At 42.5% G+C, this 26782-nt stretch overlaps 1 protein-coding gene across 1 annotated transcript; it reads left to right on the forward strand.

Annotated features, from left to right (window-relative positions):
- The first annotated feature begins 850 nt into the window (after positions 1-850).
- Positions 851-24920, forward strand: rin1b (Ras and Rab interactor 1b). The gene is made up of 13 exons (XM_024434531.2): positions 851-972; positions 10702-10833; positions 11120-11234; positions 12982-13054; positions 13245-13336; positions 14235-14443; positions 14789-15106; positions 15933-16276; positions 16572-16795; positions 18260-18571; positions 18784-18915; positions 21922-22097; positions 24193-24920. Exons 2-13 carry the CDS (start codon positions 10702-10704, stop codon positions 24514-24516), a joined length of 2451 nt encoding a protein of 816 aa, XP_024290299.2. The 5' UTR covers positions 851-972; the 3' UTR covers positions 24517-24920.
- The last annotated feature ends 1862 nt before the right edge of the window (positions 24921-26782 follow it).

Consider the following 26782-nt stretch of genomic DNA (forward strand, 5'->3'; position numbering starts at 1 on the left):
GAGGTGGTGAGATCAGATAGGACCATTCTAGCCAATTAGAGGGCAGATACACGTGTGAACAACACGTAAATAAACAAGTTGCTTTACGAAACAAAAAATAGCATCATTGAGTTCAATAGTAAAACAACGATGTAGCTATGTTTTACTCTCCCTAAAACTTGGCTACTTGTGGACAGGACCGTTAACCATTTGTTTAGACTACACCTTGTTCACCAGTCATGTTACCTCATTAGGCGGCAGGTAGCCTAGTGGTTAGAGCGTTGGACTAGTAACAGAAAGGTTGCAAGATTGAATCCCCGAGCTGACAAGGTACAAATCTGTCGTTCTGCCCCTGAACAAGGCAGTTAACCTACTGTTCCTAGGCCGTCATTGAAAATAAGAATTTGTTCTTAACTGACTTGCCAAGTTAAATAAAAGGTAGAATAAAAATTAGCTAGCTATTGCTAACAATCTGGGGCGTGTTCAGCAGGACGTAACGTTTTGGAACGTTCAGATATAAATATGCTATGAAGAACAAACATGTCTCTGATATGTTGAATAAGGAATAACGTCAGCTCTATTCAATTTTTTTTTCTGCAACAGAACATGGCCCTGGTAACAGTATCAGTAGTCTATACGCAAACATTTGGTGCCACAGAAAGAAAGGAAAGGGGATAGCAAACCATTTGTTGACTACATTCCCCTTAGGACACTATATCTGACTGGTAGTACCACAATCTCTTTTTTATTTGTTAATGTGGACCCAGTGACTCAGATTTAAGAACTGGGACTTGGATTTCAGCCATAGGGACTCGTGACTCGACTTGTGACCCAACCATTGGGACTCTATTTGGAATCTAGGTTTAGTGACTCGACTCCAGCACTCACTGGGCGAAACAGTCATTAGTTCCCATTCTACTTTTGGACACCAATGTGGCTGAGGCGTCTGTGGAACGTTGTTAACAAAGGCAATGACGCGAGCGAGTGACGGAGGTGCATCCCCATACTACTTTGCGACACCATCTGGTGATTGTGGTACTCTTTCTCTCGCGCTCTCTCTCTCTCTCTCCCTCGCTGCGCTTGTGTGGGCCTGTTTGTTTTATGTGTAAAGTGAAATATCTATGTAGGCTGAATTTACATGGCCAGATAATTCTTATATATTCTATATTTGGCATATGTCTGCTGTTGGGAAAAGAATAAGACATTATGTTGAAAAATATGTTGGTAGGACAAGGCTATGTATGTTTGTGCACATGGAAGTCAGTGATTTATGTTTACTATACAGTGCGTTCAGAAAGTATTCAGACCCCTTGACTTTTTCCACATTTTGTTACGTTACAGCCTAATTCTAAAATAGATTAAATACAATTAAAAAGCCTCATCGATCTACACACAATACCCCATAATGACAAATCTAAAACAGGTTTAGACATTTTTGCATATGTATGAAAAACTGAAATAGCTTATTTAAATAAGTTTCCATAACTTTTGCTACGAGACTCGAAATTGAGCTCAGGTGCATCCTGTTTCCATTGATCATCCGTGAGATGTTTCTACAACTTGATTGGAGTCCACCTGTAGTAAATTAAATTGATTGGACATTCATTTCTGCAGCATTGAAGGTCCCAAGAACACAGTGGCCTCCATCATTCTTAAATGGAAGAAGTTTGGAACCACCAAGACTCTTCCTAGAGCTGGCCACCCGGCCAAACTGAGCAATCGGGGAAAAGGGCCTTGGTCAGAGAGGTGACCAGAATCCAATAGTTACTCTGACAGAGTTTCAGAGTTCCTCTGTGGAGATGGGAGAACCTTCCAGAAGGACAACCATCTCTGCAGCACTCCACCAATCAGGCCAGATGGAAGCCACTCCTCAGTAAAAGTCACATGACGACCCGCTTTGAGTTTGCCAAAAGGCACTTAAGGACTCTCAGACCATGATAAACAAGATTCATTGGCCTGTATGCCAAGCGTCACGTCAGGAGGAAACCTGGCACCATCCCTACGGTGAAGCATGGTGGTGGCAGCATCATGCTGTGGGGTTGTTTTTCAGTAGCAGGGACTAGGAGACTAGTCAGGATGGAGGGTAAGATGAATGGAGCAAAGTGCAGAGAGATCCTTGATGAAAACCTGCTCCAGAATGCTCAGGACCTCAGACTGGGGTGAAAGTTCACCTTCCAACAGGATAATGACCTTAAGCACACAGCCAAGACAACACAGGAGTGACTTCGGGACAAGTCTCAATGTCCTCGAGTGGCCCAGCCAGAGCCCAGACTTGAACATATCTGGAGAGACCTGAAAATAGCTGTGCAGCGACGGTCCCCATCCAACCTGACAGAACTTGAGAGGATCTGCAGAGATGAATGGGAGAAACTCCCCAAATACAGTATCGTCATACCCTAAAAGACTCAAAGCTTTCAAAAGGTGCTTCAACAAAGTACTGAGTAAAGGGTTTTAATATTTATGTAAATGTGATGTTTTTTTTATTTTATACATTTGCTAAAATTTCAAAAACCCAGTTTTTTCTTTGTCATTATGGGGTACTGTGTAGATTGATGAGGAAAACAAAAAACGATTGAATCAATTTTAGATAAGGCTGTAATGTAACAAAATGTGGAAAAAGTCCAGGGGTCTGAATACTTTGAGTGCACTGTAGGTTCATGAGGCAATGCAAATGTGATGTGACTAAAAACAAAGAGCATTTAGTCGACCAAAATGGCCCACTGTTTATCATTTTGACAATAACTTGACTAAACCATTATTCAAATGACAAAAATGTGACTAAGACTTCATGATATTTTAGTCAAAATGACTAAGACTAGACTAAATCTAAAAAAAGAGCCAAAATTAAGACTGGAGGACAGTAGCAGATGACTGTGGTTTGTAAAAAATTATGATTTCCCATTGTAACCAATTCAGTTGCAGTAATTCCGTTACTGAATTTTTGGTAATGTCATTACCAATTTGGTTTTAATCACTTAATAATACATAAACAAAATTGATATCAGTAAAATCACACATCTACAATTACTTGTTACTTCTGTGACCTTTCATTATCCTCCTCGTGAGGGAGAGAAATTAGAAAATATCTTAAAGATATGTGGGAATTACAAGGCACAGGTAGGTTTGCAAAGCGATATGTGATTTACCAAGGTTACTGTAATCTTCAGTCATTTGGGTAATTAACATAAAATCTATGGCAATTTAGCATAACGTTGGTAATGTTATACTTGAATTACTTTTTAAAACATGTATTCATGTATCATTTTTTCATATATCATTTTTTATACAGTTGAAGTTGGATGTTTACATAGACTTAGGTCTGAGTCATTAAAACTAGTTTACATAGACTTAGGTCTGAGTCATTAAAACTAGTTTACATAGACTTAGGTCTGAGTCATTAAAACTAGTTTACATAGACTTAGGTCTGAGTCATTAAAACTAGTTTACATAGACTTAGGTCTGAGTCATTAAAACTAGTTTACATAGACTTAGGTCTGAGTCATTAAAACTAGTTTACATAGACTTAGGTCTGAGTCATTAAAACTAGTTTACATAGACTTAGGTCTGAGTCATTAAAACTAGTTTACATAGACTTAGGTTGGAGTCATTAAAACTAGTTTACATAGACTTAGGTCTGAGTCATTAAAACTAGTTTACATAGACTTAGGTCTGAGTCATTAAAACTAGTTTACATAGACTTAGGTCTGAGTCATTAAAACTAGTTTACATAGACTTAGGTCTGAGTCATTAAAACTAGTTTACATAGACTTAGGTCTGAGTCATTAAAACTAGTTTACATAGACTTAGGTCTGAGTCATTAAAACTAGTTTACATAGACTTAGGTTGGAGTCATTAAAACTAGTTTACATAGACTTAGGTCTGAGTCATTAAAACTAGTTTTTCAACCACTCCACAAATTTCTTGTTAACAAACTATAGTTTTGGCAAGTCGGTTAGGACATCTACTTTGTGCTTGACACAACTCATTTTTCCAACAATTGTTTACAGACAGATTATTTCACTTATAATTCACTGTATCACAATTCCAGTGGGTCAGAACTTTACATACACTAAGTTGTCTATGCCTTTAAACAGCTTGGAAAATTCCAGAAAATAATGTCATGGCTTTAGAAGCTTCTGATAGGCTAAATTACATAATTTGAGTCAATTGGAGGTGGACCTGTGGATGTATTTCAAGACCTACCTTCAAACTCAGTGCCTATTTGCTTGACATCATGGGAAAATCAAAAGAAATCAGCCAAGACCTCAGAAAATAAATTGTAGACCTCCACAAGTCTGGTTCATCCTTGGGAGCAATTTCGAAACACCTGAAGGTACCACGTTCATCTGTACAAACAATATTATGCAAGTATAAACACCATGGGACAATTGTGTTTATACCGCTCAGGAAGGAGACGCGTTCTGTCTCCTAGAGATGAGTGTACTTTGTTGCGAAAAGTGCAAATCAATCCCAGAACAACAGCAAAGGACCTTGTGAAGATGATTGAGGAAACAGTTACAAAAGTATCTATATCCACAGTAAAATGAGTCCTATATCGACATAATATGAAAGGCCGCTCAGCAAGGAAGAAGCCACTGCTCCAAAACTGCCATAAAAAAGCCAGACTACGGTTTGCAACTGCACATGGGGACAAAGATCGTACATTTTGGAGAAATGTCCTCTGGTCTGATGAAACAAAAATAGAACTGTTTGGCTGTAATGACCATTGTTATGTTTGGAGGAAAAAGGGGGAGGCTTGCAAGCCAAAGAACATCATCCCAACCATGATGCACAGGGGTGGCAGCATCATGTTGTGGGGGTGCTTTGCTGCAGGAAGGACTGCTGCACTTCACAAAATAGATGTTATCATGAGGAAAGCAAAGTATGTGGATATATTGAAGCAACATCTCAAGACATCAAGTTAAAGCTTGGTTGCAAATGGGTCTTCCAAATGGACAATGGCCCCAAGCATACTTCCAAAGTTGTGGCAAAATGGCTTAAGGACAACAAAGTCAAGGTATTGGAGTGGCCATCACTTTGTCCTGACCTCAATCCTATAGGAGATGTGTGGGCAGAACTGAAAAGGTGTGTGCGAGCAAGGAGGCCTACAAACCTGACTTTTGGGTCATTGTCCTGTTGATAAACAAATGATAGTCCCACTAAGCGCAATCCAGATGGGATGGAATATCACTGAAGAATGCTGTGGTAGCCATGCTGGTTAAGTGTGCCTTGAATTCGAAAAATAAATCACTGACAGTGTCATCACACCTCCTTCTCCATGCTTCACGGTGGGAACCACACTTGCGGAGATCGTCCGTTCACCTACTTTGCTTGGAACCAAACATCTCAAACTCATCAGACCAATGGTCAGATTTCCACCAGTCTAATGTCCATTGCTAGTGTTTCTTGGCCCAAGCAAGTCTTATTGGTGTCCCTTAGTAGTGGTTTCTTTGCAGCAATTTGACAATGAAGGCCTGATTCACTCAGTCTCCTCTGAACAGTTGATGTTGAGATGTGCCTGTTCATTTCTGAGGCTGGTAACTCTAATGAACTTATCCTTTGCAGCATAGGTAGCTCTGGGTCTTCCTTTCCTGTGGCGTTCCTCATGAGAACCAGTTTCATCATAGCGCTTGATGGTTTTTGCAACTGCACTTGAAGAAACTTTCCAAGTTGTTGAAATATTCTGGATTGACTGACCTTCATGTTTTAAAGTAATGATGTACTGTCGTTTCTCTTTGCTTATTTGAGCTGTTCTTGACATAATATGGATTTGGTCTTTTACCAAATAGGGCTATCTTCTGTATACCACCCCTACCTTGTCACAACACAACTGATTGGTTCATACACATTTAAAAGGAAAGAAATTCCACAAATTAACTTTTAACAAGGCACACCTGTTAATTGAAATGCATTCCAGGTGACTACCTCATGAAGCTGGTTGAGAGAATGTCAAGAGTGTGCAAAACTGTCATAAAGGTAAAGGGTGGCTACTTTGAAGAATCTCAAATATAACATATATTTTGATTTGTTTAACACTTTTCTGGCTACTACAGGATTCCATATGTGTTATTTCATAGTTTTGTGTTCTTCACTATTCTACAATGTAGAAAATAGTAAAACATTAAGAAAAACCCTTGAATGAGTAGGTGTGTCAAAACATTTGACAGGTGCTGTATATATTTTTTATCATCTCATTCAATTATTTGATATATTTTACATGTGATAAGACCACACAGAGGGCCAGAGATAATTGCAGACACCTGTGATAATCTGAAGTACCCCAAATCCATGAAAGATGGCAACATTCTGGTAGTTTAATGGTAAACTTAGAAAGTTTCCTGTAATATACCCTCCCTTTGCAAACCCAAGGCACAAGGCAATATCTCTTAAACTTACAGAAGGTAAACAATTTCTCCCAAACTAAATATGTGTTGATATTAGTTAGCAGGGGTCTTTACATCAACATGATTGTGTTTTGATGTATTTCTGGTACTTTTTCTGGTAGATGTTTTCTAAGACCACTTTTCCATCTGTTTATCCAGAAATCAAAGTCTTCACTTAATTCATATGGATTGTTTTATGTATCAATTAATTTCCATAAAATATAGACTCTTAGCTTTCATTTGACACCCAATTTGATATGTTCCTATGAACTTCACATGTTGGTGCTCATGGGTCCTTTTCGATGGAAATGCCTAAACATTATTGGCTGATTGCTCCCAACTCATAACAATCCCCATCCAGTTGACTACTTTAAAATGGTGGAAGCCATCCTTGGCAATGTCAACGCTTGAAATTTCTTTTTAACCTTTATTTAACTAAGCAAGTCAGTTAAGAACAAATTCTTATTTACAGTGACGGCCTACACCAGCCAAACATGGATGACGCTGGGCTGATTGTGCGCCACCCTATGGGTTGCAATACAGCCTGGATTTGAACCAGTACGTTTGTAGTGATGCCTCTAGCACTGAGATGCAGTGCCTTAGACCGCTGCGCCACACAGGAGCCCAAGGGTTATATCCATAATGTGGTCCTCTATCTCTATGACAACAGGCACAACTCATATATTAAGTTGTCCACTTATATCAGTGCATTTGTAACAACCTAACCAATACGCTACTTCTATTACATACAGTATATTAGATCCAATAAGCCTCACATAGCCAATTAGAAATTAAAATTTTTGTAAACCCAGTTTGACACTCATTGACCTTCATACAAAAATTCCTCACTTCGTGGGCTTATTTTCATGGACAGATATTGGGTGGCGTAAAACCTCTTGCTTTGCCTCTTCCTCTCTAACGTACCTTAACGTCTGTTCAAGAACATTTGGGGGAAACGTGTAGTTCAGTACAGACCGTCACGCAACTTAGCAAACATTTAATTGAACTGAACACAGCCCTTGTGTTTGTCATGCGACTGTTGTGTTGCCGCTTTTTAGAGCTCCGCTCGCATATTCACAGTTGCTTCAGAAGAGCTTAACCCTGTTTCCCCGCGGGTTCTGTCATTTTGGTTATGTTTTATCAGGTAAATTGACTGAGAACACATTCTCATTTTTAGCAACAACCTGGGGAATAGTTACAGGGGAGAGGAATGAGACGATTGTAAGCTGGGAATGATTAGGTGACTGTGATGGTATGAGGGCCAGATTGGGAATTTGGCCAGGACACCAGGGTTAACACCCCTACTCTTACAATAAGTGCCATGGGATCTTTAGTGACCACAGAGAGGCCAGACACCATTTAACGTCCCATCCGAAAGACAGCACCCTACACAGGGCAATGTCCCCAATCACTGCCCTGGAGCATTGGGATATTTTTGTAGACCAGAGGAAAGGGGGCCTCCTGCTGGCCCTCCAACAGCACTCCCAGCAGCATCTGGTCTCCCCTCCAGGACCAACCCTGCTTAGCTTTAGAAGCAAGCCAGCAGTGGGATGCAGGGTGGTATGCTTGTTGAGGCAATGGTTTTGCCAATGGAGTCTCAAGGTATTTGTACATGGGTTTGCCATTTTTCTGTAAGCTTTGATGGGGAGAGTGTCCCTATGTGGATAGGCCAACTATGGGGTAGGCTGTATTTTGTCCTGACAATAGGGTACTAGGGGGTAACTATCCCCCCCAGGAACAATGTCTAACGTCTGACACAAAAAAGCAAAGTTTGGGGGAAAAAGTGGGTATATGTGGATGAAGTTCATGCTGAGGTATATAAACTATAAAGGGGAAAAAATGGCTACAGTTAACAGTTTTGTAGGTATTGTATGAAATCTTGTTTTTAGAAAGGTTGCGTTTTTTTAAAGTACTGGGATTAATAGCTAAAAGGCTATAAAGTAACATTAACTCTAAAGCTATCAGTGACTAGTGGAAACATTTACAACTGACATTAAGTTATCTTTTTTTATGTGTTTTACATCAGATAATCTGGTAGTAAGGTTGCTAGCTAGCACTCCTAGCAGTTTATGGTAACTATCTAGCTGGCTAGCATTTATTGCTAGTGAAGATGCTAGCTAGCAAGTTAGCATAAACTAGCACTAACTGACAGGTAGAAACACATTCATAACCATAAAGGGGTAACTATCCCTGGGGGGGAGGGAGGTGCCCCCAACACACTCATCCAACATATTACTACTTTACTCCAAACGTAAGGCTTTCCTACTTGCATATATATGTGTTTTAATTATAGATCTATCTTCATTGGAATGCATCTACAACTTTTTCAAAATGTCAAATTTGATCAACTTACCACAAAATAATTTTGTTGAAATATCTCCAACAGTTGTGATGACACATAGGACATTTGTTGTGGAGCAAGAGCAGGGGCAGCCAGGGAAAGTGTTGGGGAAATAATTTGGTGCCTGATTCTTATGCCATTAGGGTGAATCCGGATTGCTGGATTGAGTCCATTTACCATTTTAATTTCTTTGGAGAAATTTGTTTTTGCTAATTTTTTGCTTGTTTTTGTAATTATTTGTTGCCCATTTTGCTGAATTTCTTATCTACCATAATCACAGCTACCATCACAACCATTACTTTGTGGATGAAACTGCACATTTTGCACTTTATCCTTTGCCTCCTGCCTGTCCTCAAGACCATAACACATGTTTTCCTTTACAAGTCTATGTAACTGACAAACAAGACAAACATCTATTACATTCTCTTCCTAGAGATATTGCATATCAGACTTTTTCTCTCCCTCTCTATCTTGCTCTCTCAGTCTCTCTCTCCCTTTCTGGGAATTACATAAGTCTGTGTGTGTGTGTGTGTGTGTGTGTGTGTGTGTGTGTGTGGGCTGTGTGGTGTTTTATGTAAGGGAGACCTGGAAGTAAGTATGGGTGACCCCTACACTGCCCTGCACACTCACTGGAGGTGGGAGGTTGTTTATGTTAGTTATAGAGAGCACAGGATGTGTGTGTGTGTGTGTCACGTGTGTTTTCTATTACCATGTTAAATCAGTTTATAAAGACCAGGGAATCGAGTAGGTTCATGACTTTTTCCTAGTCTGCTATTGTGGTTGGGAGAAACACCTGGCTCTAAATGAATAAAGATAGGTTATGATGATAAAGTGAAACACTTTTTTTTACCCCCTTTTTCGTGGTATCCAATTGGTAGTTACAGTCATGTCTCATCGCTGTAACTCCATTACGGACTCGGGAGAGGCGAAGATCAAGAGCCGTGCGTCCTCCAAAACACAACCCAGCCAAGCCGCACTGCTTCTTGACACAACGCCCGCTTAATCCAGAAGCCAGCCGCACCAATGTGTCGGAGGAAACACCGTACACCTGGAGACCGTGTCAGCATGCATTGCTTCCGGCCAAACCCTCCCCTAACCCGGACGACACTGGGCCAATTGTGCGCCACCCCATAAGTCTCCCGGTCGTGGCCGGCAGCGACAGAGCTGGACTCGAACCAGGATGTCTAATGACACCGCTAGCACTGCGATGCAGTGCCTTAGACCACTGCGTCCCTCGGGAGGCAAAGTGACACCTTTATGAATTATACTACTGAGACTTGGAGTTCTCATTATACCTCTGGCTAATCATAGTGTTTATTGTCATTTCAGACTTGTTTCTCACTAGAGAACATTTTTTATTTTCTAGAAAGGCGTTTAGACAACATTAACATTTGAACATTTGATCATTGTGTTATCTTCCTTGTTTCTAAGTGAATACTCCTACTTGGCTGACTCCTATTCTGACAAATGTTGTCATCATCAAGTCATCAAAGAAAACAATAACAAAAGACGCGTTCCTGTTCAGAATTGCAGCTCACCTGACTGTCTATACGAGGGAGGAGGGTGTTGTATTGTTAACCAGTGGAGAGGAATTACCAGTGCCGGTATAAATACACTTTGTTTGTTTTGTATGCAAGAGAGAAAGTCACGATACTTTCTAGAAATATAAAAGAAGACTTCACCTTGCCAGTAGTTTCCCTGCACTCCTGGTGTGTGTATTTGTGTGTGTGTGGTGTGTGTATCGCCTCGTGTTGGGAGAGGGTGGTGTTCTTACTGAGTGGGAATGCCTGGTAGGATGTGTAGGCTTCTGTAACCAAGGCAACCATCTGCTGCTATGCTCGCAACGCTCTCCGGCAGCCCACACAATGTCACCACTGTGACATCCAGCCTGCAGTTCTGAGAGAGAGGAAGAGAGAGGGGGAAAAACAAGAGAGACAAGAGAGATGGTGTGTCTGTGTCTGTGTGTTATACATTGACCCCTTCCTGTGTTCTATCTAGATGCAGGGGGATCTAGGGTCCCAGCGGAGTTTCAGTGTGTTGGACCGACTCCTCCACACACACCCCGTCTGGCTGCAGCTGTCCATCAATGCTGACTCCGCCCTCTATATCCTGCTCAGAGAACCTGTCGGGGTGAGGAGGGGAAAGCCAATCAGATCATTCCATCAATTAATCAATTAACTAAACCTGACTGCCAGGTGAACTGTATCTGTTTAGTATAGCTTTCCAATAGAGTAGTATACAAGACAGTCAGGAACTTACTGTACAGTTCCTCACCCCAAGTGTTCACAAAGAACCCTAATAAAGCCCAACCTTAGCATACTCTTACTTACTTGTTAATGACAGTTCTTATTGAACAGTTCCATAAGTACTTGTTTAACAATGTTTGTCAATATTTATGGCTGGCCCCTGTGTGTAGACATTCCTGGTGCGTAAGTGCAGCTCCAGCCAGAGGAAGTTGTTGTGTGTCAGAGTGACCGCAGACCGAGCAGCATCCTCCATTAAGGAGTGTCTCATATGTGAGGAAGACTCCAGTGAGTACACATACATGTAGGCTACACCAACATTCTAAACTAACAATGAAACAGTTTCTCAACTCCAGTCCTCAAGTTTCCCCAATAGCACACATTTTTCTTGAACTAGGCAAGTCGGTTAAGAACAAATTCTTATTTACGATGACGCTCTACCGGGGAACAGTGGGTTTACTTCCTTGTTCAGGGGCAGAACGACAGATTTTTACCTTGCCAGCTCAGGGATTCGATTCAGCAACCTTTAGGTTACTGGCCCAACGCTCTAACCGCTAGGCTACCTGAAGCTCTGGACAAACACACCTGATTCAACTCATTGAGGGATTGATAAATAATTGACAAGTTGAATCAGGTGTGCTTGTCCAGGGCTAAAATGAAAATGTGTTCTGTTGGGGGTACTGGAGGACTGGAGTTGGGAAACACTGCTCTAAACTAACAATAAAACACTTGAACAGTTTCAGTCACACACAGTACTGCATGTGATCAACATCCACTGTGAATCAATGAAAGATCAGGCCCGGCTCCACGAGGGGACAAAAGGGGACTTAGCCCCCTCAATTGAAGCTTGTGCCACCTCAGTTGTAGTTTTATGCCCCTAAATAAACGATTGAGTGACAGGTTGGCGCAAAATCAGTATCAGCGCTGTATCAGGGCTATGAAAGGCCACTGGGTGGTTAGGTATGTCTCCTTTGGGTTTTCATAAAAAGCGGGGGGGAACGCTGCTCATCTGTGGTAGGCTATGTGGAAAATGAGATACGCCTCCATCTGTAATATTTTATCTGGATTTAGAAGAACCCGGTCAAGTTTACAATTGAAGCTCCTTCACTCAACCCTGCCTCATCACTACAGAGTTAAGTTAGCTTCTTAGCTAGCTTTAAAAGACATTTGTGTTATTACCCTAGAGCTCTAGCCAGTTAATCTGCCACCGCCATGATGGATATCGGAAATCAAACCACCAAGGCCGCCGCCAAACCCAGCAGGGATGATGCTGCCGGGCACCAGCTATTCCACTACCCCTTCCCCGACTGTTCCTGACTATCTAGGGACAGAGGAGCCAGCCCAGGTTAGCCTAGAATCCTACCCTAGCCTCAGGTTTTCTGCCCAAAAAACGTTTATTTAATAGCAACTGGTTCATAGGAAGAAAGTGGCTGGAGTCCTCGGTTACTGCAGATGCGGCATTTTGGTTTCCATGTCAAAAGTTCTGTGTTGGATCCAATGCTAACGCAGACAAGGCCTTCTCCTAAGGTGGATATTCTAACTGGAAGAATGCTATTGATGGTACCAAAGGATTCGCTAGGAATCCTCCAGCAAGGAGCATTTCAAATGCACTGTACTGTGGTAAGGAACTAGTATTCGGATGCATTCACATAGGATAATTCACCTATTTCAAACAGCCTATCTATCTTGTAGCCTATATTCATTGCCTAACAGGCCTTTCTTCAGTGTGTAGGTCGCTGTCCATTGTGCTGATACAGCACAGCGGAGATGAGTTACAGATTTCACGCCAAACTGTCACTTCAAAAGCACTCACTGGTCTAGGAGTCTCAGCATTTTAGCTTTATGTTTATTATGGTATAGCGTGATATAAGCAGAATTCAATATAATTCCAATGCAGGAACTCCCAAAAATTGTGCCCCCTCACCGATTTCAACTGCCCCCTTATTTACTTTATCCTTTCCCTGGATCTGTGAAGGGTGCTCCCAAATGTTACAAAGCTGTGATTGGTGTCAAATGCTCTCTGTCCTATCCCCAGCCTTTGCCTTGGAGAGCTCCGCCCTCAGCTTCCCAGACCTCTGCCGATTGGTGGCCTTCTACTGCATCAGCAGGTGATTACCACTACCTTTACCCCATCTACCTGTCAATAACACTGCTTTGGTCTAATTTGTCCACAGACTGTAAATACGCTGTAATGGCACTCTCATTACAGAACAGGGCACCTCCATGCTGTTCTAGCCCACTACGGCACACTGTGTTATTTGATAATAAATAACCTCAATATGTGTGTGTTGTCTCCAGGGATGTGCTGCCTTTTCCACTGGAGCTCCCAGAAGCCATTGCTCAGGCCTCCACCCACAGGAAGCTGGAGGCCATCTCCCATATGGGATTAGGTAGGGCTTCATTCAACGGATACAGATGTAGGATCTTAATTTGATCACTGTTTTGTTGCTGAGTATGTTCCTGCACAGCAGGAAATGCAAACTTGTTGTGTATTTGAGGTTTAATAAAGGCTTTAAAATGTCAGAATTGATTTTCCCTATGGAAAATATATCAAACCCTACAGAAAATGTCCATTAATTAAAATCCACATAATAATTCACATTTCCTGTTGCTTCAGGATTATTTTCCTGCTGTAGCAAACTGGCTCAAATTAATATCCAACATCAACATTACATTAGACTGTGGGATGGGGGGATGGGGCGACCTACACACAAGAAAGCGAAGGTGACCTGCCTAAATGACTACCGCCACGTAGCAATCATGTCGGTAGCCATGAAGTTCTTTTGAAAAGCTGGTCATGGCTCACATCAACACCATCATCCCGGAAACCCTAGACCCACTCCAATTTGCATTGACTCGGTACTGGTACCCCCTGTGTATAGCCTCGTTTTTGGTATTTTATTTTTTACTTTAGTTTATTTTGTCAATATTTTCTTAGTTTTTGGTATTTTATTTTTTACTTTAGTTTATTTTGTCAATATTTTCTTAACTCTATTTCTTGAACTGCATTGTTGTTTAAGGGCTTGTAAGTAAGCATTTCACGGTAAGGTTGTACAAATACAATTTGGTTTGATTTGAAAAGGAGCATAATGTGTCTAGGGGTTGTTTCTGGACTGAGCCTAAATGTTTAGCACAGTAGGATATGGTCTTCAAAGCACTTCAATATCAGTCACTTTATGGCGTGAATCAATTACTTATCCTCTGAACACTACAGTATGAAAATGTTACATACCAGAATCTGGACCGGGAAACATTGTCTTTCTTCTTCTTTTCCCCACAACCCGACAGAGTTCTGGAGTTCACTCTCTGACACCCAGAATGGACCTGGGGATCTACAGGCTCCACCCACCATCAAGGCTTCACCCATTACCACCAAGACTCCGCCCACCAGTGCTATGCAGGTCAAGGCGGGTCTGTCCCAGGACCTGTGTTACCTGCTGTCCCGCGGCAGACAGGAGTCTCTCTGCTTCATTAACCCTCTCTTTCTCCAGCTTGAGGTAGTCGCCCTTAAGCACAGCTCTAGGAACAGATTAGCCCACCACAATTCCTCACCATAACCATTGGGGGAATAAAAATAATGTCTTACCCTGATTCAGTTTACTTGGCTTCCTTCAGCTGGAGGTATAGACTTATAAAGACATCAACATGGCTGTAAGTGGGAAGTCATCCCAGTTTTTAAAGATGTCACCTTGCAGAGTCTACCTTTTAACCACATCTGGGATCAGTTTTCCCTACAAAATTCCTAACCATAACCATTGGGGATAGTGAAAACATATCTATCTGACCCTGAATCAGTCGGTATAGGGACAACTACCTACCTCCTACCTCCTTTCTCCCTCCAGCAGCAACAGCAGCCGCAACAGTCGATCCCGGGGGCGTCCCACAAACGCCACCGCTTCAAACGCAGCATGAGGGTCCGTGTCTCTACAGAGAGCTCCATGACTCTGTCTGGTTGTGGAGGTGGTGGAGGGGGGGCTGGGTCATTCCCCTTGCCCCCACCGGAGAACCCCAAGGACCAGGAGAGGCTCCAGCCCACACCCCTCCAGCCCAGTCCCAAACCGCACAGAAAGGTCCATCCTGGGGCTGGCGTCCTGAGGAAAACCCCTGCACTGTCCCCCATGTCGGCCGAGGATGAGGACCTTGTGCCTGTACCGCCAGCAGTAAGGGTCCCTTTGTGATATTCACTACCGTTCAAAAGTTTGCGGACACTTAGAAATGTCCTTGTTTTTTAAAGAAAAGCACATTTCCAATAAAATAACATACAATTGATCAGAAATACAGTGTAGACATTGTTAATATTGTAAATGGCTATTGTGGCTGATTTTTTTATGTAATATCGACATAGGTCCATTATCAGCAACCATCACTCCTGTGTTCCAATGGCACGTTGTGTTAGCTAATCCAACTTTATCATTTTAAAAAGGCTAATTGTTCATTAGAAAACCCTTTTGCAATTATGTTAACACAGCTGAAAACTTTTGTTCTGGTTAAAGAAGCAATAAAACGGGCCTTGATAAGACTAGTTGAGTATCTGGAGCATCAGCATTTATGGGTTCGATTACAGGCTCAAAATCACCAGAAACAAAGTCAGTTCTTCTGAAACTCGTCAGTTTATTCTTGTTCTGAGAAATGAAGGCAATTCCATGCGAGAAATTGCCAAGAAACTGAAGATCTCGTACAACGTTGTGTACTAATCCTTTCACAGAACAGCGCAAAGCCTAAAATAGTCATTTGCAACACTAACAATGTCTACACTGTATTTCTGATCAATTTGATGTTATTTTAATCGACCATTTTCTTTCAATAGCAAGGACCTTTCTAAGTGACCCCAAACTTTTGAACGGTAGTGTATGTCTCTATCCTCTGTCTTATTTTCTCTCTTTTCCTAACTCCCTTTCTTTCTCTCCTGAAAGCACACATCCAGTCAACACACTGACCAGCTGATGCATCGTATAAAGATATGACCTTGACTCCGTCTCTCCCCAGGCTCCAACAGATCCTCCAGTGGGGGAGGTAGAGGAGGACCCATCTGCTCCAGAGGAGCCCAGCATCGAAGAGGCGTGCTTGGCCTTGGAGGGCCACCCAGCCCCCTCTCTGGCCCAACTGGACAGCAGCAGCTCTTTCAGCAGTCTGGAGGAAGAGGACCCAGGAGCAGAAGCAGAGGACCAGTTCTTCAAACAACCAAACCCCAACCCTCAGCACCGCCCGCCCCTGGTGCGCTCTCGGGGGGGTCACGGAGGCCTGCAGAGGATGAGCGCGGCGTTTGTGTGTTTCTTTGCTCCAGAGAAGAGGCTCGCTAGGCTGGTGGAGGAGCTATCCAGGGAACGGAGGTCAGCAAAACCACTTATAAATATAGAGAGAGACTTTGGGAAAACTTGATGCCATGTTTGTGCATTTGAACATTCAATTTGTCTGTTCATGGCGATTTTTTTTTTTTTGGGGGGGTCTTGTTCTAATCCTACACATTAATTGACGTGGCAGTGTTTAAAATTTCTAAATTAAATGCTATTGGTTGATATTGCCCATAGGGAGCTAACATGGCTTCCGTGGAATTGTGTAGTGTCATGTAAATTCATCATGTTTTTGGTGGGAAAACCTCAATGTCCAAACTCTCTGTCTCTGGAGGTCTGCGTTTGGTTCCTTGGTCCAGGAGTTCCTCCAGAAGCAGAAAGAGGAGCTGAGAGGGGTCTTGACCCAGGTTGCCTCTTCATCATCGTCTTCCTCGCCGAAGACCTCCTTGGCGGTGCTCCAGGGGCTGCGGTGCTTCTTGTCCCAGGCCAAGAGCTTCCTGCTGGACAGCGGAGAACTGTCGCCCCCCCTAGAGACCCTGGTGCCCGACAACGAGAAAGGTACCACCATTCTCACCTCCTAAGGATGCAAGGAGGAAAAAAGAGGATAGAGGAAGAAAGAGAGAGAGGATTATATCATAAGAATGGGAGAGATACTGAGGAGAGGCAGGAATTTGGAAGGGGCAGGATCTTCAGTAACTTCAGGTGTTCAGCTTCAAACACACAAAACAGATTGATACGATACACAGGACATTACAAATACTTTTAAATGCTGCAAAGCAAGCCCATATAATATTCACTACAGACTATAAAACAAATATTATTCGATATTATCAGCATGTCAATTGGGGAAAGCATTACCACCACTGTCTATTGGTTTGACAGGATGTATAATAACACAGTAAACCCATAGAGAGAGACATAGATCTATGGAAACAACAGGCTAGCTTTAGATGAGACTCAGACAGACTGTCCAGAGGCTTTTAGTGAAAAGGTATTATCACTGCGTAGGGGGTAGCTTTTCATCCATGAGTTCATATTGTCTCTAGGATTTATAAAGCTTTGCTAGCCAAGCCAGAGAACTACATCTATCACATTTAGCCTGCCAAATATCTCTGTACGTTGCTGGATGGGAGATATAAGACATTCATTCATTGATATTTCTTATTTCGGGGGGTCTACGGGGATGGTTGGTGTGTGTGTGTGTGCTGAAGCTTTTGGAGAGAGTAGAGTGGACTCCACACTCACATTTGCGTCGGTGGAGGCATTTTAATTTTTTTCTCCCTCATCGTTTATCATTCAAAGATATCACAGTCCCACGCGCACTTGAAGAGCAGCACGATTCTCAGGCTGGAGGGAGAGAGAGAGAGAGAGAGAGGGAGGAAGGGGGGGGCGAGAGATGGAGGGAGGGGTAGAGAGAGATGGCAGGAGAGAGAGGAAGGGAGCGAGGGATGGAAGGGGAGAGAGATATGGAGAGAGGGATGGAAGGGGAGAGAGAGAAATAGAGGAAGAAAGCGAGGCAGGACGAGGACTGGGTATTGATGTAGAGCTGACATTAGCTTTATGTGTGTTGGACAATGTCAGCCTAGTCAGGGAATCCTGTGACCCTCCACTTCCCCCTGTCCCTCAGTAATGATTAATCATTTCCTGACTGAACAAGTGGGTGGTATGTGTAGTGTGTGTATGAGTGGGTGTTGTGTTGTGTGTATGGGTGTGTATGAGTGTGTGTTGTGTGTGTATAGGTCTGTGTTGTGTTATGGGTATGTGTTGTGTGTGATATGAGTGTACAGAACTGGTACGTTGTTATTTTAGATAAATGTTTGTAATCTGAAATAAAGTAAATCTTTCATACAATATGTTTCCTTATAATCTTCAACTACTACTGTGTGTGTGTGTGTGTGTGTGTATGTGTGAGTGTGTGTATGTGTGAGTTTGTGTGTTTTATGCATGTTTGTTTGTGTGTGTGCATGCTCATGCGTGTGTGTGTGCGTGTGTGCGTACCTATGTATGTGTTCCCCCATGCAGACATAGCCCTGGAGAAGGCCATGTTTGGCTGTGTGCTGAAACCTCTGAGGGTGCTGCTAGACCAGGCCCTCCTCTCCCTCCACAGACAGGACGGCTCCACCCAGCACCTGGCCTCTAGTCTCCTGGCCTGCCAAGAGGGGGCGATGGAACGCCTCGGAGTGCTGGTGGGCGTGCCCGACACACGCGGAGTGGAGAGGGTGAGGCAGAAGCTGGGCCTCATGCAGCGCACCCACTCACCCATAGACAAGGTGCTGCTGCTGCTGCAGGTCTGCAAGTCGGTCCAGCAGGCCATGGGGGCCCTCCACGATGGTGGTGAGTCGGCCTTCAATTTGCCTAATCTTAAACGTCAAATAAAGTAACCACAGCCAGTGATTATCTATTATAAATAGAAACATTTTAAGAACACCATTTATTTACCTGTTATAATCTAGAAGCTGTTATCAACTGTCATAATCAATCAATCAACTGTTATTAATCAATCAATCTGTTAAAGCTGTCTTGTACCATCCTCTTCCTGCTCCCAGGACAGGAAGTGAGCTCTGAGGACTTCCTGCCGGCGCTGTCCTATGTGATAGTGATGTGTAACACGCCTCAGATCCTACTGGAGGTGGAGTACATGATGGAACTACTAGAGCCCTCCTGGCTCACTGGGGAGGGTACGCACTATACCCAAACTACACCCTAACTACACCCCTTATAGCCTACACCCCTTATAGCTTACATCCCTTCCACCTTAAAGCTTACCGCATGCTTCCCAGTCGAAACAGTATTATGGCAAAATTTGGTGCCATTTTTGTTTCCTGGGAGGTTTTATTAACACTGAACATAAATGCTAGATTATTTGGAGGTTTTTGAATAACTTCCTCAACACTTTAACTGAATGTATCAATAAGACTTTTAATAACACTGCTAGCTTATTTGGGGTTAACTGTTTTGAACTCCAAGCACAGATAGGACACATGGAAATGCATTTCCTTAGGCATTAATCATGAAAACACGTTTATTTTTATTGTGACACGGTGTCCGTGAGATTCAAATCTATAATATTCTGTTCTTGATCCATGGAATTAGTCCACTACGCTACTAGGATGGAGCTAGCATGCCAAGTTTTTTTACGCATACAAAGCTAATTTACTTAACAAAAGGCATGACATAGCACAAGTGGGGGGGGGACTTTTGCTCCTCTATTGTTCCTCAAGCAAGGGGCCGATGACATCAGACCAAGTCCTTCACTGCCTTACTCCTTGGAGTTTGTAGTTGTCTCTAAAAAAACAACTATTTTACTCAAAACATATTTTTTAGAGTGTGTACTTTACTGTATTTACACTTGGGATATTGCCTTTCAACCGTAAAAGTTTTTTTTAAATCACTGGCGAACATCTTTAGGATCAGGTGCGGCCAATTAGTGGGCGCAGCCAACACACCTGAACACACTTAATAAGATAGAGGATAGGGAGAGTTGTGTTGATGCTGAGAACGGAATGTATGTTTTGAAATAACATTCTTAGAATGTTCCTCTGAACGTTACTAAAGTTTTCTTCTAGTTTTTATGGAAACATTTTTTTACGTTTTCGGAACAATTTGAGAACATGACATTAAATAGAACCATGAGGGAACCTCTAGGAAACGTTATGCGGATGCACTGAAATTCCCACAGAAGAACTTTGTTTCTTAACGTTCTTGGAAAAATTTGAGAACATTCCCAACGTCAAACCAGTTGGAGAATATTCCTAGAATATTACCAAAATGGAAATTAAATGTAACAATGTTTTAACTTTTAGGAAAAGTTCTGTTAACCATAATTACTCCTGTAAATTGCTCTGGATTAGAGCGTCTGCCAAATGACTGGCCCAGCATTGTCCAGGTTGGGGGAGGGTTTGGCCGGGAGGAGGCTTTACTTGGCTCATCGCGCTTTAGCGACTCCTTGTGGCAGGCCGGGCGCCCGCAGGCTGACCTCGGTTGTCAATTGAACTGTGTTTCCTCTGACACATTGGTGCTGCTGGCTTTCAGGTTAATCGGGTGGGTGTTAAGAAGCAGCATGGTTTGACGGGTTTCGGAGGACGCATGACTCGACCTTCGCCTCTCCCGAACCCTTTACACTTGTGGGAATTGGCCTATATGGATAGGGCTAAATTGAAATGTTTCTTACAGAAGAAATATGAAAGCATATGCAGTGTAATGGTCGCAATTGAAAGGGAACAGTTTGGAGATAATGGGAAAATAATTAGACCAAAGGTGAGTACACAGTTCACCTGACACAAGACATTACACTGTTGATGTGTATTTTACATTTACTGTACTTTTTGCTGCATTTGTTAACAACGAAATCTGAAAATCCTGTGGATACAGTAAAATGAGAAGATTATGATAAGATTATTCCTGGAAAATGTGGGGTAAGCACAACATGAGACAAAAACATGACATGGGTTTGAGTGAGAGGAGTAACTGGAGTCTCAAAGTGGCCACACACCTCTCCCAAAGTGTGCACGGTTCCTAAGCAATTTCAATGTACTTTTATGACTCAAAGAAGAGTCTTCAACTACAAGCTGCTATTTTGAGCTCTCCAAGCTGTGCTGTTGAGGAACTAGAGCAATCACACTTTTAGTTGTTTTCTTTGGAACACAGCCCTACATCCCTGCCATCACACAATTACTGTTGTTGTTTGCGCAATCCAAAAATGGTCTGGGTCAGCTGGGCATCATTTCAGAGCTTGTTCTATTGCCAACATGACTACCTAAGCTATAAAATATGATTTTAAAGTGTTAGGCTGGGGTTACACAACGTTGTGTAATGGCAGCCTAAGGCTTTCACAAGGCCATTCAGAGAAACGGATCGTACTGTTGGTGCGCATAGAAAGGAGTCATGCGGCAAAATGGAGTCATAATAAACAAATCAGAGACTCATACTGTTCAGAACAACCCAGGGTATGACGCCATGTCATCTTGTAACCACATCAAACATATTCATCAGAAACATTGACACTGTATATGACATGAGTGAAGTGCACATTTGGACTCACAGGTGTTTGGCTTGCTTGGATCACATCAGTGGTATTTATTATAATCCTCAACGTCTCGTCTTTCAAAATACATAGTCCTCTCAATTTGCAGCATTTCCCTCCCTCAGACAACAAAGAATGTGTAAAAGTAGCCCAATTAGCGAAGGGATGGGGACAACTTGTCGCGCGCGGAGCTCAAGTTCAGAACATCTGTCAGTCAAAACCCATGTATAGCATGTTATTGTACACCCACAGCGTTCCAATTTAGGAGCTTATCAGTGCTCAAATCTGCCGTTTTCAACCCGTATTCGGGTATGAGTGTAAAGGGCTACATGTGCTGCGAATGTTCCAAAGCCAAGCAACTAACCTGCACCATTCCCAGAACGTTGTGGGAAGGTTGTATGCTAAATGACCCTAGGACAACCACACTCACCAAGCTCTAAGAAACATATGGTTCTCATTACGTTATGTGGTAGCTGGTTTACCCTCTCCACCCCAAAGGAGAGGGCACCACTACAAACTACACCCTTTTCCTTTATACACTCTACCTCTAAAATAACATTGCGGATAATGAAGACAACATAACTGTGGTCTTGATGGATATTTAGATGCCATTCACAGTCACTGTATTGACATTTAGCTGTGCCCCCACCCACTCTCCCAGGTGGCTACTACCTGACCAGTGTCTATGCCAGCCTCTGTCTGATCCAGAGCCCTGAAGCGAAGGGGGACCAAGTCCCCCCAGGAGGTCTGACCCGCGAGGCCCTGGACGGGCTGAGGGAGTGGGGCCGCAGACGCAGCCTGGAAGCCAAGAGCAACCGTGAGAGACAACAGAACCAGGTGAAACACTAGCTCCTGGGTAACGTTTTCCCCTGGGTAACCATAAGCATTAGTGGGGAAACTGCCAAACTGACCCAAGATCAGTGTCTAGGGGCAGCTTCACCCTATTCTGAGACGCCACTCGACACCAGACCTGGATTTAAATAGCCTGGATTTAAATGTGTTTTCTTTCAAATACTTCAGCTGCACAGGATTGAGATGACAAAATAATAGTCCCAAAAGAGCAAACCCCGCCCATCTATAACTCCAGACAGACGCACCCTCCTTGTGCTTGTTATTTGCCAGAATCATGACCGCCATTCACCAGCTAACATAGTATGGTGGATAGCTGGTTAGTGATGTGAGGAATACTGACTCCCTTCAAATAGCAGCTTGCTAAAACCCCCTCCTTTGTCCTAGTATTTGATTCGTCCCCAAATGATGACCATTCACTACATGAAATGGTACAAACACTGTAGTTAGCTAGTCAGTCACGTGGGCTACTCACTCTCTTCAAATAGCAGCTAGCTAAAACACACGTACACACCACACACCCGCCAGCAGATTTGCTGTACCGCCACTGAGGGAGATCAGTGAGCTAGCTAAGTGCTATGAAGAAGTGGGCGGTCAGATAGCATGAAATGTACTGAGCAGCAGCAACCCACTGAAGAGAGGAGAGCAAACACAATATGCACACGGACAGTGAGGAGCTCAGTGACTCTGTAAGTTGCAGCTTTTTAATGTTGTTTAATGATGTGGTTCATGGGGAACTTGCTGATTTGACTGTGTCCGGTATGTGAGAGTCTTAATAAAGGGTGTTTGGGAATGGGCAGGTTGTGTTATATGGAGGCAGGTGGTACTGTAGGTGGTTCTCCTATTATGTAATATAGTATATACCCAATGTTTCGACTGGTTGTGGCACACTGTATTTACATGTAGTATAGATGTATATTATTGTACTTTGGTGTAGGCTATTTCTGTGTAAGTGTATGGATTCGTTTTGTTAGGATGAAGGGACAGTGTGGTTTAATGGAGCTGTGTACGTGTGTTTAAAGTGTGTGTTTAAAGTAGAAAAGTAAAAGTGTTGAATTTGTTTGAATATTAAGGCAATGCATGAAGACTGTTGGACTGTATTCATTGTAGAATATTTTGAAACTGATTGGTATTGATTTATATTGAGGAATGTGCATTTGTGGTGTATCGCCTACAGTATGTAATGCTGTGTAACGAACAGTAGCCCATTGAGGCTCTGTATACTACTAGCTCTCACAGTCTCACGTCAGAATTAGACTTTCATCTGTGTTTCTCAAATGTCAAATTTCAAAGTTGTTCCAAACCTCACATTTCAAAGTGTTTAAGGTTAAGTTTCGGAATTAACTCCAAATTTTTAACGTTAGGGTTCAAATGAGACATTAACGCAGAATTCTTAAGGTTAGACATTAACTCAGAATTCTTAAGGTTAGACATTAACTCAGAATTCTTAAGGTTAGACATTAACTCAGAATTCTTAAGGTTAGGCATTAACACTGAATTCTTAAGGTTAGACATTAACTCAGAATTCTTAAGGTTAGACATTAACTCAGAATTCTTAAGGTTAGACATTAACTCAGAATTCTTAAGGTTAGACATTAACTCAGAATTCTTAAGGTTAGGCATTAACACTGAATTCTTAAGGTTAGGCATTAACTCTGAACTTTCTATCGCTGGATTCAAACATGCAACCTTTGGAATCAGAGGCAGATGCTTACGCCCATCCGCCACCCCTGTCCACAACCGAAACAGCGCTCATTGTTGCCCCTAGTGGCCGGTTTCCACCTCATCTCCCAACATCCTCAGACATCGAATACTGACTTGTATCCCGGGTGACGTCCTGGTGTATTATGTACTGTTTACAGTATTGAGTTAGTTTGGTTTAAATGAATGGACGACAGTATATTATTTTGAAGCACTCTAATCTTCGTGAGTCTTCTGACGGCTATGTTATAAAGGCTGTTTATGTGAGTTAACAAGATTATACATTTTGTAACTCATTTTGAGTGTGTGTTTCTGTTTGTTTGTGTGTGTGTGTGTATGCCTGTGTGCGTATCTTTGCTTGTATGTGTTTCTCTCTGTACAGAGGTGTGTTCGGGTACTGTTCCAGGACGGCGAGCGCAGTGCTGTGCGGACGCTGCAGTGGAGAGCCGGGGAGAGCAGCGAGGCCCTAGCCCGGCTCTGTGCCTCCACCTTCGGCGTCTCCGAGCCCCAGGACTACACCCTCTACTGGAGGTCCGGGGGGGAGATGAGGACCCTTCCCACCCAGACACAGCCTCAGGACCTGGCCAGCCACAGTGAGGGAGGCCCCTCTCTCTCCTACCTTCGCACGGACCACGACTTCAGCAAGATGCGGCGCCTGACCAGAGGGGGAGCTGTGGACCTGGGGGAGTCTGTGTGTGAGGAGTGAAGGAGGGAGGGCGATGGAAGGAAGGAGGGCGATGGAGGGAGGAAGAGGAGGTGGAAGAGTTCTTCTCGGATCTCAGCGTTTTTCGATTTATTGATTGATTAAAAAAGCTGTGTTGTGTCTTGGACGTGTTGTCATAACTACAGCTCTCACTAAAGACTATGGGGCAAGTCTCAATTGGCACCCTATTCCATAGTGGAGGTTTAAAAGTTGTGCACTGCACTGTATGGGCTCTGGTAAATAGGGTGTCACTTGAGACTCAGCCGTAGAGGAAGGGCAGATTGGTTGTCTATTATTCACATCACTTCTGTCAATCTGCTGCTCCTTGGTTGGAACCATAGAATTAGAATGAATTCTATAAATGATATTTCTATGTTCAGAACCCTGTTGTTAAGGGTTGGGGGGCCTAAAACACTAGCTACCGGTATGTCCTTGCTACTGTAACGTAAGAGCGACGGAAATATTTTTTGTAAGACCGAACCTCAATACCAAAGTTAAGAAAGTAAAGTCATACACATAGGAATGTGTGCAGCTCCGAGGACAATCTTTGCTTTAAGGTTCTTTTGACTTATTTACAGTGTTACAGATAAAGAAGGAGTGAATAAGAGCCAATGCAGGCAAACGCCATGAAGCCATTTGGATTGTGAGTCTGAGGTACTGTTGATGTTGGCTCTGCCACCTCTAGTCACTTACTGTTGACAGGATTGTGGGAAAACCATTTTTTAACTTTACAAATAGAAAACTGGTTTGAGGAATTTTGTTGAAAGGCACAATATTTCCTTGTTTTAAGATTTGGACACATTTGTCAAAATAATTACTTTTTTTCTGTTTCACTTTCTATTACTGTTTCCATTGAACTGCTTTAATATTCCATGATAAAAGTAGCTTCTGAGAGAAAAGACCATCTACGTGACAATGGCCAATAAAACTGGGACCATGTTATGCCTCATGGCGATTAGCTGAATGTAAAGTCACCTAAGTGGCCATGGCAACGACTCCTGCTGCAGATCATCTTTGCCAACTGACTGTTCAACTTAATGTTAACACTTATAATGTATTATTACAATAATGAATTGTTAAAAAAAAGGTGGAATAGTTATATTGAGTATGAATCACAGATTTCTAGAAAGGAAAGTGAGATATTTACCTTTATGGAAGCTTTCACTGGAGAAGGGGTCCTTTAAAGATGAACAAGGACACATTGAGGACTATTGCATGCTCTTTTCATTGAATGTAAAGACTTTGCTGGTTTCGTATGTGATGCATGTGTTGACTGTGTTGAAAAAGGCAACATAATGGCATTCACTATTTCATTGGCTGTATAACACATTGCTGTATTTTGTCCAGTAATACAAAATCGCAATAAAATTGCATTATCTGTTCATAGTGCTACTACATGATGTGTTCTTTGCTTCAGTGTTTGCTGCTTACAATCTGTATTAATGTCATGTTGAAGTTACAGTATATTGCTAAGGGAATATTACAAGTCACCACTGGGAGGCAGCAAATTACTTTACTTATACACTGAGTATACAAAACACAAGGAACACCTTCCTAATATTGTTGCACCCCACCCCTTCCTCCTTACCTCCCAGTACCTACTGCCATACCCCATTCAAAGGTACTTCAATATTTTGTCTTGCACATTCACCCTCTGAATGGCACACACACACACAATCCATGTCTCAATTGTCTCAAGGCTTAAAAATCCATTAGCCTGTCTCCTCCCCTTCATCTACACTGATTTGAAGGGGATTTAACAAGTGACATCAATAAGGGATCATAGCTTAATTCGACATCTTAGTCATTTAGCAGACGCTCTTATCCAGAGTGACTTACAGTCCATGGAAATCAAAACCACAACCCTGGCTTTGCTAGCGCCACGCTCTACCAACTGAGCCACACGGGACCACAGCCTTCACCTGGATTCACCTGGTCAGTCTATGGAAAGCGCCAGGTGTTCTTAATGTTTTGTATACTCTGTACGTTGTTTTGCTATTCTTGAATTGGAATTTCAAGGAATCTCCTGAATTGAAATGGAAATAACCCAAACCCTTCCCAGTACATGAAAGCACAACTGTCACAAAATCTTTGAATAATCATATTCTCTCCACTGTCAGAATGAACAAATATGTTTTTACATAAATGATTTATGACAGAGAATACGTAATACAAAACATTTTTTGAAGACACAAATTATTGTCCAATAGAAATGGCTATTCGCCAGTGGTGGAAAAAGTACCCAATTGTCATACTTGAGTAAAAGTAA

Source organism: Oncorhynchus tshawytscha, linkage group LG10 (assembly GCF_018296145.1).
Source record: "Oncorhynchus tshawytscha isolate Ot180627B linkage group LG10, Otsh_v2.0, whole genome shotgun sequence".
Classification (NCBI taxonomy): Eukaryota; Metazoa; Chordata; class Actinopteri; order Salmoniformes; family Salmonidae; genus Oncorhynchus; species Oncorhynchus tshawytscha.